Source organism: Sebastes fasciatus, chromosome 3, assembly GCF_043250625.1.
Source record: "Sebastes fasciatus isolate fSebFas1 chromosome 3, fSebFas1.pri, whole genome shotgun sequence".
NCBI lineage: Eukaryota > Metazoa > Chordata > Actinopteri > Perciformes > Sebastidae > Sebastes > Sebastes fasciatus.
In genome coordinates, this window is record NC_133797.1 from 12,770,415 (window position 1) to 12,789,344 (window position 18,930).

The 18,930-nt window shown below is 40.6% G+C and overlaps 1 protein-coding gene across 2 annotated transcripts in view; it reads left to right on the forward strand.

The window, feature by feature from the left end:
• The first annotated feature begins 484 nt into the window (after positions 1–484).
• cnnm2b (cyclin and CBS domain divalent metal cation transport mediator 2b) overlaps positions 485–18,930 on the forward strand; it is a 69,367-nt gene continuing 50,921 nt past the window's right edge. For both annotated transcript variants that reach the window (XM_074629065.1, XM_074629066.1), the window contains exon 1: positions 485–2,393. In XM_074629065.1, the coding sequence (XP_074485166.1) occupies positions 917–2,393 (1,477 nt within the window). In that variant the 5' untranslated portion in view covers positions 485–916. The remainder of the gene's footprint in view (positions 2,394–18,930) is intronic.

The following is an 18,930-nucleotide window of genomic DNA, read 5'->3' on the forward strand; positions in this document are numbered from 1 at the left end:
CTTGTTTGTTGCACTATCCCCTTTGCTGCTGTACACTGCAAATTTCCCCACTGCAGGACTAATAAAGGAATATCTTATCTTATCTTATCTTATTTCAGTCATAATGTATTGCATTATATAATATATATATATATATATATATAATAGTAATATAAATATAAATAATAATATATATATATATTATAGTGTGCTGTCGCTCATGTTACAGAGATGTCATTTTTTTTTTAAAAATTTAAGTGCATTTTAATCATGTCCATTAGTTTTTATCTCCTGTAGTGGGATATACATGTACATGCTGCTGTACACTGCAAATTTCCCCACTGCAGGACTAATAAAGGAATATCTTATCTTATCTTATCTTATCTTATTTCAGTCATAATGTATTGCATTATATATAATAATAATAATAATAATAATAATATAAATATAAATAATAATATATATGTATGTATATATATATATATATATTATAGTGTGTAGTCGCTCATTAATTTTTTTATTTAAGTGCATTTTAATCGTGTCCATTGGTTATTATCTCCTCTAGTGGGATATACATGTATATATGTTTTAAAAAAAGTCACGAGTAGAGAGTCCTCTCTGTCTCTTAACATGAGGTGCACTTGTTTTGGTATTTGATTGGCCGAGGAGGCTGCGGACGCCCCGCCCCCCCAGCCAACCTCGCCTCCTGATTGGCCGCCCTCGTCGCCCGTCGTCGGGGCCATCAGTGGGAGGCAGCAGCCGACCCATAAGCCTGCGCTCCTCAGTCCTCAGTGGTCGGACACGTAGTGGGAACGAGACGGTCCCGATGACCAAGTCACGGACACCCCTCACCCTCACGGCAGGGAGATGAAGGCGGACTCCGACTGGCTCTGATTTTTAACAGCCCTTTTCATTCAGGTTTGGTTTGGTTATCACTATGGCAGAGCCGTTATCCTCCCGAGGAGCGCCAAACACCACAACTGCAAACATGGCGTCACCGAACCGGGTCCGAGCTCTGGCGATGATTTTCCTCACTGTCACCGGCTGTTGTGTGACTCCGACGAGCGGCAAGGACGGCACCGAGGAGACCGTCATCATAGGGCTGCGACTGGAGGACACGGACGACATTTCCTTCATGGACAGAGGCTACCTGCGGGTGAGTGAGCGCTCCCGGGTCCGCTTGAGGGTCTACGGGCAGAACATCAACAACGAGACCTGGTCCAAGATCTCCTTCACGGAACACGAGCGGAGGAGCCTTGACGACAGCGGCGGCAGCTCCTCCATCTCGGGGGACAACCAGAGCCAGCAGGAGGACTCCACTGGCTCGCAAGCTTGTGGTATCAGGACTTCGGATATATCTATACTACCCAACATCATCCTGAACAGGAAAACGTCGGGAATAGTTGAAATAGAGGTGAAACCGCTGCGCAAAACGGAGAGGAGTAAATCGTACTACCTGTGCATCGCCACCTCCTGGACGGATAACACCTGGATCTACCACGACGGGGACGACACCAAAGTGATCGTGGTGGAGGAGAAGAAGTTCCTGCTGCCCTTCTGGCTCCAGGTGATCTTCATCTCCATGTTGCTGTGCTTGTCCGGCATGTTCAGCGGGTTGAACCTGGGGCTCATGGCTCTGGACCCCATGGAGCTGCAGATAGTGCAGAACTGCGGCACCGAGAAGGAGAAGAACTACGCGAAGAAAATAGAGCCGGTCCGTAGTCAAGGGAATTACCTGCTTTGCTCGCTGTTGCTGGGCAACGTGCTGGTGAACACCACGCTGACCATCCTGCTGGATGACATAGCAGGCTCCGGGTTGATCGCGGTTGTCATGTCAACTATCGGGATAGTGATTTTTGGTGAGATAGTGCCACAGGCGATCTGCTCCAGACACGGCCTCGCAGTTGGAGCCAACACCATCTTCCTCACCAAGTTCTTCATGCTGCTCACCTTCCCGGCGTCCTACCCGGTGAGCAAGCTGCTCGACTACCTCCTGGGTCAGGAGATAGGCACCGTGTACAACCGGGAGAAGCTGCTGGAGATGCTGCGCGTCACGGACCCGTACAACGACCTGGTGAAGGAGGAGCTGAACATCATCCAGGGCGCCTTGGAGCTGCGGACTAAGACCGTGGAGGACGTGATGACGCCGCTGAGGGATTGTTTCATGATCCCCGGTGATGGCATGCTGGACTTCAACACCATGTCGGAGATCATGAAGAGCGGCTACACGCGGATCCCGGTGCACGAGGGCGAGCGGTCCAACATAGTGGACCTGCTCTTCGTCAAGGACCTGGCGTTCGTGGACCCGGATGATTGCACGCCTCTCAAAACCATCACTAAGTTTTACAGCCACCCGTTGCATTTTGTGTTCAATGACACCAAGTTGGATGCGATGCTGGAGGAGTTTAAAAAAGGTGAGTATTTTATTTATTGTTTTATCATTTATTCACTTTTATTATGGATTTATTTATTATTGTGATGATGCCCAAATGAAAAAACACACTACATAAAGATGTCTGAGAGAGAGAGAGAGACTCCTCTTTTACAGTTTCATCTCTCTTGACTCTCAAGTGTCAAAGGTCATCTGTCCACCCCCCTTTATTAACTTTATTATGAATTTATTATTGTGATGATGCCCAAATGAAAAAAAAACACTACATAAATATGTCAGAGAGAGAGACTCCTCTTTTACAGTTTAAGTTCTCTTGACTCACAAGTGTCTAAGGTTATCTGTCCACCCCCCCTTTATTAACTTTATTATGGATTTATTTATTATTGTGATGCCCAAATGAAAACCCCCACTAGATAAATATGTCAGAGAGAGAGACTCCTCTTTTACAGTTTCATCTCTCTTGACTCTCAAGTGTCAAAGGTCATCTGTCCACACCCCCTTTATCTTTATCTTTTATTCGGATCTCCATTGGCTGTGGCTGAAACCCAGCTATTCTTCCTGGAGTACACTTAAATCACTTTGAACTGTTAGGCTACATCTCAGCACACAATCACATTACAATCTTTACCAACAATGACCACAACATCAAAAGCAACAGCAACAAAACACAACAATATTCAAGACACAACCCAACACACAACACAGGACCTATAGGTTCAAGTGAATACTATTCACAGAGTATAGAGGTAAATATGATTCATTAGTCGTCGGACCATAGCATATTATGTCAAAATACAAAAACATACAAAAACAGAACAAGCAACAACTTGTTTTACCATAAATATTAACGGGACTTTATATTTATCCAACATTAAACCTTTTATGATTTGATGTGAGCTAAATATCAGCAGACACAGAGAGCTGTTCAGCGAGGAGATGTTTTTTCAATAATATTTTCAATAGTATTTTAAATATATTTTTGCTATTGGATGAGGGAAGGTGGACAGGTGAATTATTTCAGGTAGTATACTACAAGGAGAAGAGGAAAACATGCACATTCTCAAAGTTGTTTGTGGTGCTGGGAGTAGATCCCCTCCAATATGTACTTTTTCAGAAAAAATGACTTGCTCCCGCACACACTTTTCTCTGCTTTATTAGGACCTTCATCAGGACATTCATCATGTCCTGATGAAGGTCCTTGTTGACCGAAACGTTGACTAGTAAAGCAGAGAAAAGTGTGTGCGGGAGCAAGTCATTCTTTTGAAAAAGTATACTACAAGAAGCCACAGCCTGTGCTGCTCTGCTGTCCATCAAAGTGTGTGAGTGAATACCAAATGTTTAAAAACCTGATCTTCAGGAATAAAAGGGAGGAGGAATAATGTGTGTCCCCACAAAGGTTTCACAAGAAATTCCAGGTAGTGAAGGAAAAAGAGGAAAGGGTTGTTTTGGCATTTCTTATCCGGTGTTACACCGAAACCTGTGACCCAGCAACACATAAAGGTCACCATTTCTTACAGCGGTCATCAGAAAAAATCTTTTAAAATTTAAAAATCTTTTTACTTTTCTTTTAGAGTTTTGTGAATTTATCTTTAAAAATATTATTTATGTTTTTTTTTAACAATTTAGTTTTGTGTCACATATTTGCCTCGTTTATCATACATGTATACAGTGGGGTCACATTTTTTGATGACAGCCGTGAGAAATGGTGACCTCATGTTGTTGCTGGCTCTCCAGCAGTCACAGATATCTGTGGTCACAGATTTCGGTGTAACACAGGTCTGCCTCACAACAAAGCACTGAAGCAGCCACATCAGTGGCGAGGTGCACTCGTCACAGCTTTTACTGGTCACTTCCTGTAAAGGGGAGGAGGAGGAGGAGGTGTCGTTATCTTCCTCCATCGCTTCCATTCGGTGTTAATGTTCACACGGTTTCTTTCTCTCTCCTCTTGCTTACCTCGGCCCTCTCATTCAGTCTTTTTTACTCTTTCCCCTCCTCTCTCTCTCTCTCTCTCTCTGATTTGTGAATGCATTAGGACATGTGGGAATGGTGCAACGGCAGTGCTTATAGGTTATCAGGTGGGGGCATCTTGTTTGAGAACCTGCTTAAATCCCTCTCTACCTCTCTTGTGCTTGCCTCTGAATGATGGTGGCGATAACTCCTTTTGTCCAGCCCTGGAATGCAGTCGTGTGGATAATGAATAACAGCCTCTAACACCCTCGAGCCCCCCGTGTGTTGTGTGTGTATGCGCATGGCGTTTGAGAAAGATGTTTACCTCACCCACGGTTTACCTGATGTTTCTGCATAGCCACCACCCCCCCCCCCACCCTCTCTGTTGTTGCCCAAGTTATTCCTGGCAGTGTGTGTATATTTGGTGTTGTTTCTTTATGCCCAGGTACACAGCTATAGGAGTAACCCAGTGATACACACCTGTTCAGCAACTGATTTATCAAAGCATAAAATGTTGGGGGAAAAAAAAAGCATGATTGATGCATTGTGTTACTTTTAAGAGGATTAATTGGGAGGAAAACAGAGCAAATCATTGAGCTCCATTACCAGGAATGAGGTGTGCCAAATTAGCATTGCATAATACACTAGTTAGGAGGGAGGGGGGGTTGTTTGTTTTCATCACAGTTGACTATTTACAGATGTGCACTAGCAGCAGGAAACATCAATTCCCTTGACCTTAAGAAAGTTCAACAAAATATGAGTGTTACAGAAAAGCATTGTGCCATGTTCTGCTGCATTATTACAATAACATTATTACCGATTATGATCTCTCGTCTCACTTATTAGTCCAAGTGGACTGTGAACATCTGATGGCTGACTTTTTTATTATGACTGTTCTTGACTTGCAAGTCTATGTGTAAGGGACTAAAAAAACAAACAAATTGGGAATAGAAGAATCAGCAAACATCCAGAAGCTAAAATGTCACAGAACGCAACATCATATTGGATTCAGTGACACAAACAAATACATTTTAGATGCAAAATGTGCTGCGCTGATGCAGGATCAGTGACGAATCACACTTTACTACATGTTTGTCATTTGTTTTGAACACATATTCGGATTCTAGTGTCATCACGAACAGAAGTATATTAGGATGAATATGAAGTTTAACTTCATTACTGTTAAAGGACCTGCCATGATACATGCTTCTGTTGTCTAAATTAACATTATAATGCCAAGCTTTTACCATATGAATTATTAATCAAAGTGGAGCAAGTATGGAATAGTATTTGATTTTTTTTGTATTTACAAGATGATAATATACAAAGAATTCAGGTAAATAGAGGAAACACACACAGAACAGATAAGAGTGGTACAATATACAGTATATACACATGAGAACTATAAAATAAGATTAAAGGACAATTACATAAATAAAATGAATACTACTACTACTAATAACAACAGGAGTACATACTGTATATACATAGATATAAACAAATTACATTTTTAGGGAAAAAGGTTCATCATTTTCTAATAGTTTAATCATTATTTGTTGTTTAGTAAATTGAGTGATCTGAGTAGAAAGTTAAATTCTGAAAGAAAAGCAATAATATTTGAAAGTAGTCTTATAGCCTGTGCGGTGGACGTATAGTCCTACTACACAGCTATGTAATGAGCTTCATCAGTTTTTTAGGGACACAACTCATCCCAGCTGTTTCGGTTTGTAACGTGCTCCTACTGCCCTCACCATGTGCCCTGGTGCATCAGCTCCCATCCCCTCTTTCTTGCTACAGTATGTGCCTGACATTGGTGTTTACTAAATTGTAATTTAGACATGTGTTTCATGTCTAAATTTGAGTTAATGTTGTCAGTTAATGTTGTCAGTCATCCAGCTATGTGCACTTGTGTTTGAAATCCTTAACGGTGTTGGGCAATAATGTGTGTTCTGTTGTGTATAATGCAATCAAGGTGTTTACCTGTCTGGTACAGATATAGAGCATGTTGATATATAATGATATCAAAACTTGTATTTATGATGTTGCAGCCCAGTCCAACAGCAATTTGTGAAATAGTCACAACATTTCATGTATTGATTTGTGAACATAGACACAAATTTCACCTTTTTTTTGTGATGGTCAGCAAGAAATCAATTTGTATGTAATCCACATAATTTTGAACTGAGAAGTATTAAGAGCGGTGAACAACAAAAACAAAAACAAAAACAAACCGGCTTTCACCCAGGAGACCGATATTCGCGTCCCCTGTGATACCACAAATCAAAGTTGATTTATTTGTCACATAACTTCCGTACTTAAGTAACGCCACTTCCCATTATTTAAACCCTAACCACGATCTTTTTCCTAAAGCTAACTAGGTAGTTTTGTTACCTAAACCTAACCAAGTCGATCTATTCCTAAACCTAACTAAGTAGTTTTATTCTAAAAAGACTGGAGCGGAAATTGACACATGCGTCACGTGTTGCTGGACATTCGTAGGAAACACACAATAAAATATGTCGTTGAAAGTCGTGATGAGCATCACGAAAAAAAGGGGAAATCAAATAGATTCAATTTTGTGACTATTTCACAAACTGCAGTGAGACTGTGTTGGATGTTCATCATACCAGTTTTGTCCAAGTCATTTGGTTCTAATGCCAGTCTTACACTTGTTGGATAATAGCCTGAAAATCTGCATTATATAGTTTATATCAAACTCACACAGAGTGTAACCATGTCTCCAAGTTCAAATCAACTGACACCTCAAATACTTCCACTGTGAGCTCAGGTGTTCATCTGTTTACTCAAGTTAGCTTTTATTTTATGAATTCTGTTTCCTCCCACTAAAAGACTAAACATGTTCACATTATGTAGCCAACACAGTTCATATAGGTCCGGTGCTGGTGTGTGTAGTGGCTGAGGCCGGAGTGTTTCTGCGGCTGGCCCTGCGCCAGAGGGAATTCGCCTTCAGCCTCTCATAAAAGTCATAAGCGACTGTTGTAGGGAGGGCTGCGGGGTTAAAGTTTCCCGTCAATCTGGCTCTGTTCGCAGCGCACACTCTGTTCAAAGTGCTTTGTATTGTAAGTCATTGTTAATTAATTTGATGCCGCTTGCGGAGCTGCATAGTCGTCTGAAGTCTGTTACAAAAATGAAAAAAAAAAAAAACAACACGCTCGTATTACAGACTGTGTTGCAGCATTGGATATGAACTTTGTGGCGAGGTCTTTACAGTTGTGGATTTGTAGAAGATGCTTTTACGCTCACATTCTCGACTTTAAAACACATTATTCACTGTAATACAAATTTTTCCAATCATCAAAGTGTACAATCTACTAAGAGATCACACCAAATTAATGTTGCCCTAAAAAAATATGAATAAGATGACAAAGCGAGAGCTTTAAATGTTGAATTTGCTCAACATTTTCTTGGTAGTGAAAATAAAGTACTGATCCCAACACATGCTTAGGTTTTACCTGGTTCGACCCAGGCCCTAGGTTAGGGGTTACACTCAGATTCATGCGGGAGCTGTTTAATTCAGGCAGACACCCCTCTGGAAACTTCTGACCCCTCCATTAATTGCTCTCCGCCTGCGATTGCAACAATTACCGTCATCCAGGGGGCTGCTTGTCAAGCTGCAGGTTTACCGGTTAATGAGTGGGTCACTGTGTGCCATTTGGGACCAAACCAAGCAGTTGAGTCAGAAACAGGAATTTAGCTGCCCCTTATGTGTGATATTCCTGAAAGTTATTCACCACAATCACCTGCAGCGTAATGCCGGGAACACACTTCACGAGAATCAAGTCGATTTTGGACCCGACTCCCCCCTCCTGATAACGATCAGCAAAGCCCAGTTTTTTTGATGGTTCTAAAGATTTTCTTTTCCAGATAGTCCTGTGGTGTGAGGTATGTTAAGTCAGTGCTGTGGGAAAGAACGATAGCCAATTGAGAACCAGGCTGACTGAAGGAGGAATGACAACCACCGCCATCATGGCGGCATGAGCTAATGCATGAGCTAATGCAAAACGTGAAGCATAAAGTAGTAGTAAGATGGAGCTCAGAAATGGAGGTCCAAGTTGTTTATTTAACGTGTGTCCATGACTTCATCCATCCTTTGTGAATTTTCAATAGAAAGTATAGTGCAAAAACTATCATCGCTTATTCTTCCTGCCCGTCGTCCGCCATGTTTGTTTAGACTAAAGTCACGTTTGATTGCTAGAATTAATTTTCCGAGATTTCTGCTTTTTTGAGTCGGGACTCTTGTTGTTCATGAATGGAATCTGTTAGTGTTATTTTGGCCAAATCGTTGCTCACCGCCATAGGCGCAGTTTGAACTTGAAGGTTGGGGGTTCACAAAAATAATCTAGAGGGAATGTGATGTGTACAACGCAGAGAGGTCTAATGTATTGGGATGCGCGTAGCCTACATATTACACCCTCCAAACAGAAGGCAACGCATGCAAGCGTCAGTGACAAAATCAGTTTGATTGCATTGTTTTCTATTGGAATGAATTAACTGGCCGCAGTGCGGCGTGCCATTTTGAGTTGAACTTTTGTCAGATGCCCTGTTTCTACTGATTCCTGTCGCTGGCTTTGAAAGCACCTTAACCGACGAGAAACAGCTGATTTGTGAAGTCTCCTCGTTGCACTATGAAAACCTAACCTGTGTTTTCTGTTTAAAAAACACAAATGTCGGAAGATGGCAAGTACTACTCACCCATCTTTTAAGTGGTTACATCTCCAGTCTGATCTTGACTGCACAGCTGATAAGTACGTGGTTTGTTACATGATGTAACAGAATGTGCATAGCCTATTTAACGATGTGTGGACAGAGTGTCCGATGTTATTAAGCTATAAGTGAATAAAAAGAACACAAATCTATCTTCTTATCTTGAAGAAGAGACAACAAGGTCAATATTATTCATCATTACAATAAACTATTAGTTCTGCGTTATTATATAAAAAAAAATATATATATAAATGCATTTCTAGGGGGTTCAGTGATTGTTCAGTCTTGTGATCCATTCAGCTAGTGTCTCATAGCCCAGGGTACACACTGTTTGAGAGCAAGGTCCCCAGTGTAAAAGAGCCTACATGAGGACTGGCACGTCCTGAACTAGTTCCCCGATCGCTGCAATATAGGCCAATCTATGCTTAATTCAGATTCAACAGCCTTCACGGTCTCTTTGCTCAGTACTTTTGTCTCAAAGTGAAACTCTTTTCTCCGTTGGCCTCGTTGAAATTCTGACAGGAGTTTTGTGGTTCGCATCCAAACGCCGTTATTCTGTCTGGATGTTTGTGCGGAGCGTATCATAGCGAAATGTCTAGAAATTGTGTGTGTTTGCCCGGTTACCCTTGGTGCTAATGCCGCAACAAGCGCTGGGATTAAATGGCATCATGTTGGTAAGAACACTTAATGTTTCCTGATGAGGGACACCCCTTTGAACTCAGCAAGACTCCTCCTGCCAGCCGCTCACTTTATCAGAACTAATTACCTCGAATCAAAGCTTGTCTGCATTTCACTATACTCCGTGTTACAGGAAACTTGCATGTGGCAAGCACAATCAACATAGTTAACATATTTACACATGCTGTCAATTAAAAAAAACATCTTATTTTCATACAAATACTGTTTTTTTAAAAAAACAAAAAACAAAATCAAATCAATTTCCTGCTCATTTCTGGACTTAGGCCTCACTTCATGGTTAGTTCATGAACACTTTTGTTGGGCATTTTCTTCTCTATAATTAGCACCTGTGTTAGAGTTTTTATAATGCAACCCCTTTGGCAACAAAGAGAGAAGGCAAAAACTGCTGTTGTAGTAACCTGTCGCATGGTAACTTTACCTCTATTATACTCTTGACTTTCAATTTAAAGGACCACCTGTTGTTTTGCATGTTTTAGCCCATTATACTACAAATCATGAATACTTTATGATACTGCCAACTATTTTTTTCTTTCAAAGCACAGTTTTGCCGAGACTTGAAACCTTTTGGAAGTAGTGCAGGTGATCCATCAAAGTCTCATTGTCTAACGTCAAATGCTAATTTTATTGTGGCAAACAGTTTCCTCTTTAGTCAAGTCAGTTTCATACATCCAGCAGACATTTAGGGACGTTAGAATTCAGTTGGAGTCATTTTTTTCCAGCCGCCTGGCAAATGTAAGTCAATAATCAATCTCTTTCCAAAACTCTTTTGGTTTACTGTATATGAGAAGTGGATGTTTACAATGTTTACTGAGGTAATAAATCAAGTCAGAGGAGTCGTCCCCTGCTGGCTATTTGCAAGAATGCAAGTTTAAGGCACTTCCCCATTGGCTTCACTCCTCAGATCCGGAGGTAGCCCACTGGTTTACGCCAACTCCATAAGGGAAAGATCTGGCTCTTAATACTCAACAATGTTCACCAGGTAGTCCCTAACTATGCCTGTCTGGTGTTTGATGTTGTGCAGGTAGCGTGGGTTTATGGATGAGCAGTTTGTGGGCTGGAAAACCAAAACATTGAGCTCAAAGATGCTTAAACACTCTGATGATAATCTCAATGAGTATATCACTACTACCCATAGTCATTTGATTGAACATTTATATAGTAATATTAGGGCTGTCAATCGGTTAATATATGTAATTGTGATTAATCAAGATTTTCCATAGTTTATCGCAATTAATCACAGATTAATCAGAGATTTTTCATCTGTTCAAAATGTACCTTAAAGGGAGATTTGTCAAGTATTTCATTCTCTTATCAATATGGGAGTGGGCAAATATGCTTGCTTTATGTATATATTTATTATTGGAAATCAATTAACAACACAAAACAATGACACATATTGTCCAGAAACCCTCACAGGTACTGCATTTAACATAAACAATATGCTCAAATCATAACATGGCAAGCTCAAGCCCAACAGGCAACAACAGCTGTCAGTGTGTCAGTGTGCTGACTTGACTATGACTTGCCCCAAACTGCATGTGATTATCATAAAGTGGGCATGTCTGTAAAGGGGAGACTTGTGGGTACCCATAGAACCCATTTACATTCACATATCTTGAGGTCAGAGGTCAAGGGACCCCTTTGAAAATGGCCATGCCAGTCTTTTTTTAGCGCAAGTTTGGTGCGTTATTGAGCATTCTTCGTGACAAGCTAGTATGACATGGTTGGTACCAATGGATTCCTTAGGTTTTCTTGTTTCATAAGATGTCGGTATCTTCACTCTAGTCTTAAAAGTGAGCCCGCTACAACCTAACAATCCATCAAAAATGAACGTAAAACGAAATTGTGTTAACACATTATTATCGTGTTTTATTGTTTTAACTTTGACAAACCTAAATGATATTAATAAATGCAGTTTTCTGGAGTTTCTAGAATTTCAGACTTACTCCCCTCACTTCAACTGAAAAACAACCAACCAAACTGTAATTATCTATTCACAACATGTCTGCTTATTGTTTGTCTTCTTGGTTTGTTTTTCGTGAAAACACAGCTCGGGATGTCAGAGTGACCTTGAGTGCACAACCAAGGACAGTTTTCAAAATGATCTCCTCTAACAACTGTTTCAGCAGCACCCCACAACAACATGATTTTGACAAATAAATAAGGTGATGAAATTTTTACTTTGATGGATTTTGTCAAACATGATCAAAGTCGAGTTGAATGGAAAGCAGTGGTGGATTTGTAGGTATAAAATCAATCTAACACATTGTTTAGTATGCTTTAGGAAATCCTTAGGAGTAATGAAGAGTTGATGCTATTTGTAGTTAAAAGTGTTAAATCCAGTAGGAATATAGGATGCTTGTGTTGAACATAGCGACATTGTAGAGTGTGCTCATTATTTAGAAATTCCACACGTGATGTAATATGTAAGTAATCCCATTCATTCAAAAAATAGGAATTGTCAATTGCAACGTGAAATGTGAATGAATGAATATGCGATTGACTTTTGGTGATTTAGTTATTGTCTCCATTGAGTTTGTTGTGTTAAAAGACTGGCTTTTGAATTGGCCTACATTCTTCAGATTCTGGTACAACATGGAGTAGGCTTTTAAGACCCGATTAGTACAACAGTTGAGGAGTGTGAATCTAGGCACAGTGCATTCCCAAAGCCTGTCTGATCTGGCATTATGACTTTTACTTTACATTTATTTTCTCCTGGGCCCCCCTTAACACGTATTCTACACACAAAAGCACCATGGATTTGCTGTTGGGTGATGTGTATGCTATAAGGTCAATATGTGTGCTTTGCGTGTAGTCACGTCTTCAGGTAGGCTATGCCATTATGTGGCGCTTCCCTACAACTCTTGTTTTTTTACCATACAAACAACCGTGTCAGTGTCAGCTTGCTATATTTGACATTATTTGGAAAATGCTTTAGCCCCCTAATATGCCCCACTTGGCAAACCTGTGTGCAACCAACAAAAGGTGCAATAGAAAATACAACGTGCTACTGTTTTAAAAAAAAAAAAATCACAACAAGGTCCCTGTTGCCTTGAAGATGACATGTTATGAAACCTCACTTTGAAGAGCAGGTTGTGTGAATTTATTTCATGGGAGACTTTTGATCTAAACCTCTGTGACCTGGCCTCCTCGCCTCTGCATGGCAATAGTGATGTATCAAAAGACTGCTTATAGTAGAGGTACAATGAGCCAGTGAAGAATAGGTCCCATATTGTACCCAGGATGTGAGTAGGATAAATGTGAGGTACTTCAGGTACACTGGTCTTTCTGTCTTACTGAGGTCTCTCTTGGTCAGAATTCTGTCCACGGAAATCATAGTAGTGTAATGCAGGGCTCAACAGTAAGGATTGCCCTCTTGCCCGCAGCATGTAAAATGCCACGTCGGGCTAGTAAATCTAGCAACTCACTAGGGCTGTGTATTGGCAAGAATCTGGCGATACGTATCATGATACGGGGGTAACGATTCAATATATTGTGATACTGTAAGCAAGGCGATATAATGCGATTCTTTTCAAATTTAATTTTAGGAAAACTGTAATATTATAAAGAACCCACCAGAAATAAACCATTTTAGAATTGGCAAAAAACAACAAATGTATACTGCATGCAAAAAAAATATTTTTTTCCCCCAAACTGCATGTGATTATCATAAAGTGGGCATGTCTGTAAAGGGGAGACTCGTGGGTACCCATAGAACCCATTTTCATTCTCATATCTTGTGGTCAGAGTTCAAGGGACCCCTTTAAAAACCACCATGCCAGTTTTTCCTCACCAAAATTTAGCATAACTTTGGAGCCTTATTTAGCCTCCTTCGCTAGTATGACATGGTTGGTACCAATGGATTCTTTAGGTTTTCTAGGTTTATATGATGTCATTAACTTCACTCTAGCCGAAAGATTGAATAGCGGTCAGGCCCGACGACGGGCCGTTGGATTTTTTAAGAGGTAAATAAAAAATGGATAGTGTTTTGGAGTATCGCACAACATACTATCGCCATGTGTATCGATATTTTTTTACACTTACGACTCACTTGTCCAATCAAAAAAAGCATCCAGAGCTGATGATGAAAGAAGCTAAGGAGTGAGCCATCTCGCTTCCTTTTCATCTTTGTTGAGAGTTGCACATGCACAGTACTGATCGGGCACTCGCAAGAAAATGACGGCAGCTAAAACAAAGTTTATGAGCTGAAGTGCAAGCGAGCATTTCAATTATCCTGGAAACAGGAGTTTAGTTGGGTGGTGTTGGAGGATGTGGGCGAAACGCCAACTATGTGTTGCGCACAGTGGGCAACTCCGGGGTCTGAAGTGCCATAAACTTGCATTCTTTATAATAGCCAGTTTATGGTCTCAATCGCTAGTTTCAAGTCTTCTTCAATACAGCATGATGTTCATTTAGTAAATTATGGTCCCATTTAGAGTCAAATAGACCATAAAGCAGGGTATGTTTTAGGGCGGGGCTACCTTGTGATTGACAGGTCGCTACCACGGCGTTGTCCGGTCTGGGAGTTTTTCCATGTTTTCGTCTTACAACTTTAACCCTTTCACAGTGTCTTTTCAGTTCATGAAAGTTAGTTATAACCTTTTTGGTCGCCTAAAATGTCTTGTTCAGTGTTTGGTTGTACTTAGCTCCACCCTCTCGTGTCACTTCTGGTTGCAAAAAAACAAGATGGCGACGGCCAAAATGTTGAGTTTGAAGCTTCAAAACGGCAGTCCACAAACCAATGGGTGACGTCACGGTGACTACGTCCACTTCTTATATACAGTTTATGATCGCACAGTTTTTTGCAAGTTTGATAGCAAGGTAGTCTTAGTTGCTATTTAATAACCACTGATAAACAAAACAATTTGTATAGGGGCAAGTAAAAATGGACTTTGGGCAAATAGATTTCTGAACCACTTGCCCGACAAGACAAGTGAAAAAAAACTTTGTTATATATTGTCTACGTATATTGCACAAATTTCAAAGGCTGTTTTTTGTTCTCAGCACAGTTGTACATGACACTTCCCATCTTTTCTTCTTAATAACTTGACTCATTAGTGACTCACTTCATTTCTGGTAGCCTCTGATGACGATGCCTATATCTGAAGAAAGGCTTTGGTACTTTTGTGTTGTGGATGTAGTTAAGGAGCTGAGTCTGCTTCCAGCACATGTTGCCAAGGATCTGTAGCCATGCACCGCTGAGGGAAATTTGTTATTACGCAATCGAGAATGCAACCACCCCCATGTTCCTTTTAATAAGCTGTTTCCCCAAACAGAGATCACACTGGACCTGTGTGTTTTGTTTTTCTTTTTGAAGGTCCAAGGCGTTAACAGATTACTTAGACTTTATAATAGACATGATAGGAGAGCTATTACCAGAACAGCACACTAAGACTAAGAAATACTGTCTATGCTTGTAATGGAACAGGGTGGTGCTTCATTTGTAACAACTAACTGCGGCATTTTATTAAAGTGAAAAACTCACATATCCTATTTAATTAAATGCCAAATGAGTATCTCTGAGCTGTCTATATTGATCGCATTACAGATTTAGTTTGTGTTTTTTGTGGTCTCAAGCTTTGTGAGACCCTCGTTGATGTGGACAGTGTTGATTGAATGGTCCAAAGCAATCATGAATTTAACAGCATATTTCACCACTCTAAAAGGAAATACAATTAAGAATGCAATGAAAGTTCATTCAAGACTATTCAATCAGCGCTGCGAATATCAAAAACTCTGTCCCAGAGGTAAAAAAACAAAACACTTAACGATGAATATAATCTCTAATGCCATCAAGACAACTCAGAGATGTTCATTTTGCATTCAGTGGCAGATCTTGGCTCGCTAAAGGACATAAAATGAAGGTTAAACCTGCAGTAGGCAGAAGGTTGTTGGCATCATTGGACAAAAATTCCATAATAACCTTTCAGTATATTGTAATTCAAGTGTTCTGAGAGAAAACTAGACTTCTGCACCTCCTCATGGCTCTGTTTTCAGGCTTTAAAAAATCTAGCCCGTGATCATAGGATCACTCGGATCAAACGGTGAAACTAGGCAGCAATGATAAAATATGAATCAATATTCTGTTACTGTAACGCCTATTTCTCGCCTCAAATGTTTTCAAAAACATCTTGTAGTGTTCTGTTTAGCTGTAAAATGAGAAAGTTTGCTCCGGCTGGTGGGCGGTGCTTGGTATTTCCTCAACTGATCTCAACATGGCTGCTGGGTCACAAACTTTCTCATTTTAACAGCTAAACAGTGCACTAGAACATGTTTCTGAAAACATTTGAGGAGAGAAATAGGCATTACAGTAACAGAATATTGATTCATATTTGATCAGCGCTGCCTAGCTTCACCGTTTGAGCCGAGTTCGCAAGTGATTGAAAGCTGCTCAGAGACGACAGGCTCCAGATCAGCTCTGATCGGTTGTTTTCTTCCGGTCTGTGAAATCTTGCAGATGCCATTAGGAGCACCGGAGGACACAGAGGCACATGATTTTTTCTTTCAGATTACCTGTCTCATGCAACTGTCAGGATATAGTGACTTTTTTAAATCACATTTGCTCCATTTCTACCAACTGCAGCTTTAATTCAGATTTCCTTTGTAAATCTTTGACACTGTCCTCAGTAAAAAGCCATAATCTTTTTGTCTGATGAGGGGAGAACGTCATAGACGTGTTTGTTTTGACTGCAGTTATGTCTTTAAGATATTATCATGGTAATTTGGGTGTTGTGCGTTATGTCATCCTTATGAAATGAAGGGAAACTGCTGCTATTAGTGTCGCTGTGGGATGATTAGGAGGAGGAGGAGGAGGAGGAGGAGGAGGAAGAGGAGGAGGAGGAGGAGGAGGAGGAGGAGGATCACTGTGTGGCAGTGAGGGTTGTGATGTGCAAATTTGTAAAGCTCCCTCTAAATATCAGGTTTGCTGTGAAAATCAGGTCCATTCTCCTCAGTAGGTTCCTGAGCTGCAGAGGTGCAGTGCAGTGGCGAAACAAGTGGGTAGTGATACTTTATGAAAGTCATCCATTTTGATTAACTGGCTTCTCTTTGACACCTTCTGAGTCTCTGATGTGCACTAAAGCTGCTGCAAACACTGCGTCTCGTACAGTGTAGAGCTGTTGATATTTCATTTATTCTTAAACCAAGGACTCCTTTCGTCCAGGGCTGGGGTATATATCGATATAATATCGATATTGTGATATGAGACTAGATATTGTCATAGATTTTGGATATCGTAATATGGCATAAGTGTTGTCTTTTCCTGGTTTTAAAGGTTGGATTACAGTAAAGTGATGTAATGTTCTGAACCTACCAGACTGTTCTAACTGTTCTATTATTTGCCTGTACCCACTAAGTCATTATAATCACATTACTGATGATTATTTATCAGAAATCTGATTGTGTATATATTTCGTTAAAGCACCAGTGATCAACCCTACAGCATCATAGCAATATCGATATTATAAAAAATATCGTGACATTTGATTTTCTCCATTACGCCCAACCCTACTTCCTTCTCGCAGCTTGTTTTCTCTGCATTTGCACGTATATGTATGTGCTATATCTTTATATAGTTTCTGTGTAGCTTTGTCCTGAGCAAAAGGGAAAACTAAGGCCCTTTTCAGGCTGTGCCTCAGAGAGGGACAGAAAGCCCTCCAGCTTGGTCAGCCTAGTAACCACCAGGCTCTGTGCAGCACACTCAGGGAAGCAGAGCCACTTGCTTGTGCAGCAAGCAGTCCCATCCCCCTCCTCCCACATTCCCTCTCTCCCTCTTCTCTCCATATTGTCCTCTTGCCCATTTCCCTCAGTGTTATAAATTACAAACGACACAAACCTCCAGGCCTAATGCCCTGCCATGGACGCCTTCCAAGCTGCACTTTTTGGAGAGCCAAGAGGCTGGCTTCATTGATAACACCGGGCACAATGTCCGTCTCTCCATTTGCTGGCATGAGGAAAAGCCCAAGACGGGCCCTTCGGAAGGCCCGGAAAGACACCAGCACTTTTTACAATCAGCTGATGGAGCCTACTTTTCTGAGACTTCAGCAGTGCTAGCAGTGTTTCATTTCAACCAGCCATGCAAAACACATCAATAATAAATAAAACAACAAAAAGGATTGAGCATCAAGACTTAGTCTTACATGATGCCCTATGATTTAATTATTAATGAGGGATGTCTGTGGGAAACTAATCAAAGTCTTTTCATTTGAAAAAGTCTCACACCATTGTTTTGGTTTGTGAGAAATTGGCACCAGCCTCCCGTAACTATTTATTAGCAAAAGCCAATGGGTCATAAAGTGTCTTTCTCAAAGGTGCATGTGACCATTTCATTCCCTCACGCTGCCAAAGTACTATGAAAGGAAAAATCCACCTAAGACCCCACTTGATAACCATCTCTATATTAAGAATAAATACCTTGAATCAAAGCTTTCATATATTTAATGTAGGGCTGTCAATGGATTCAAATATTTAATCACGATTAATCGCAAAATAATCACACATTTTTTATCTGTTCAAAATGTACCTTAAAGGGAGATTTGTCAAGTATTTAATACTCTTATCAACATGGGAGTGGGCAAATATGCTTGCTTTATGCAAATGTATGTGTATATTTATGATTGGAAATCAATTAATAACACCAAACAATGACACATATTGTCCAGAAACCCTCACAGGTACTGCATTTAGCATAAAAAATATGCTCAAATCATAACATAGCAAACTGCAGCCCAACAGGCAACAACAGCTGTCAGTGTGTCAGTGTGCTGACTTGACTATGACTTGCCCCAAACTGCATGTGATTATCATAAAGTGGGCATGTCTGTAAAGGGGAGACTCGTGGGTACTCATAGAACCCATTTCCATTCACATATCTTGATATCAGAGCGCATTAAAAATGGCCATGACAGTATTTCCTCAACAAAATTTATAGTAAGTTTGGAGCGTCATTTAGCCGGCAGGCCATCGGGTTTTTAAGAGGTTAATTAAAAATCAATACAGCGTCTTGGAGAATTGATACAGTATCGCAAAACATAATATCGCAATACTCATGTGTATCGATATATTCTTACACCCCTAGATGTGACACAAACGACACATGTATTATGTAAGAGGAAACATGAGAAAGTGGTTGGAATACACTGTTTTTTCAGATCATTTTTGCACCATACTGTATGCAGAAATAACCCCGA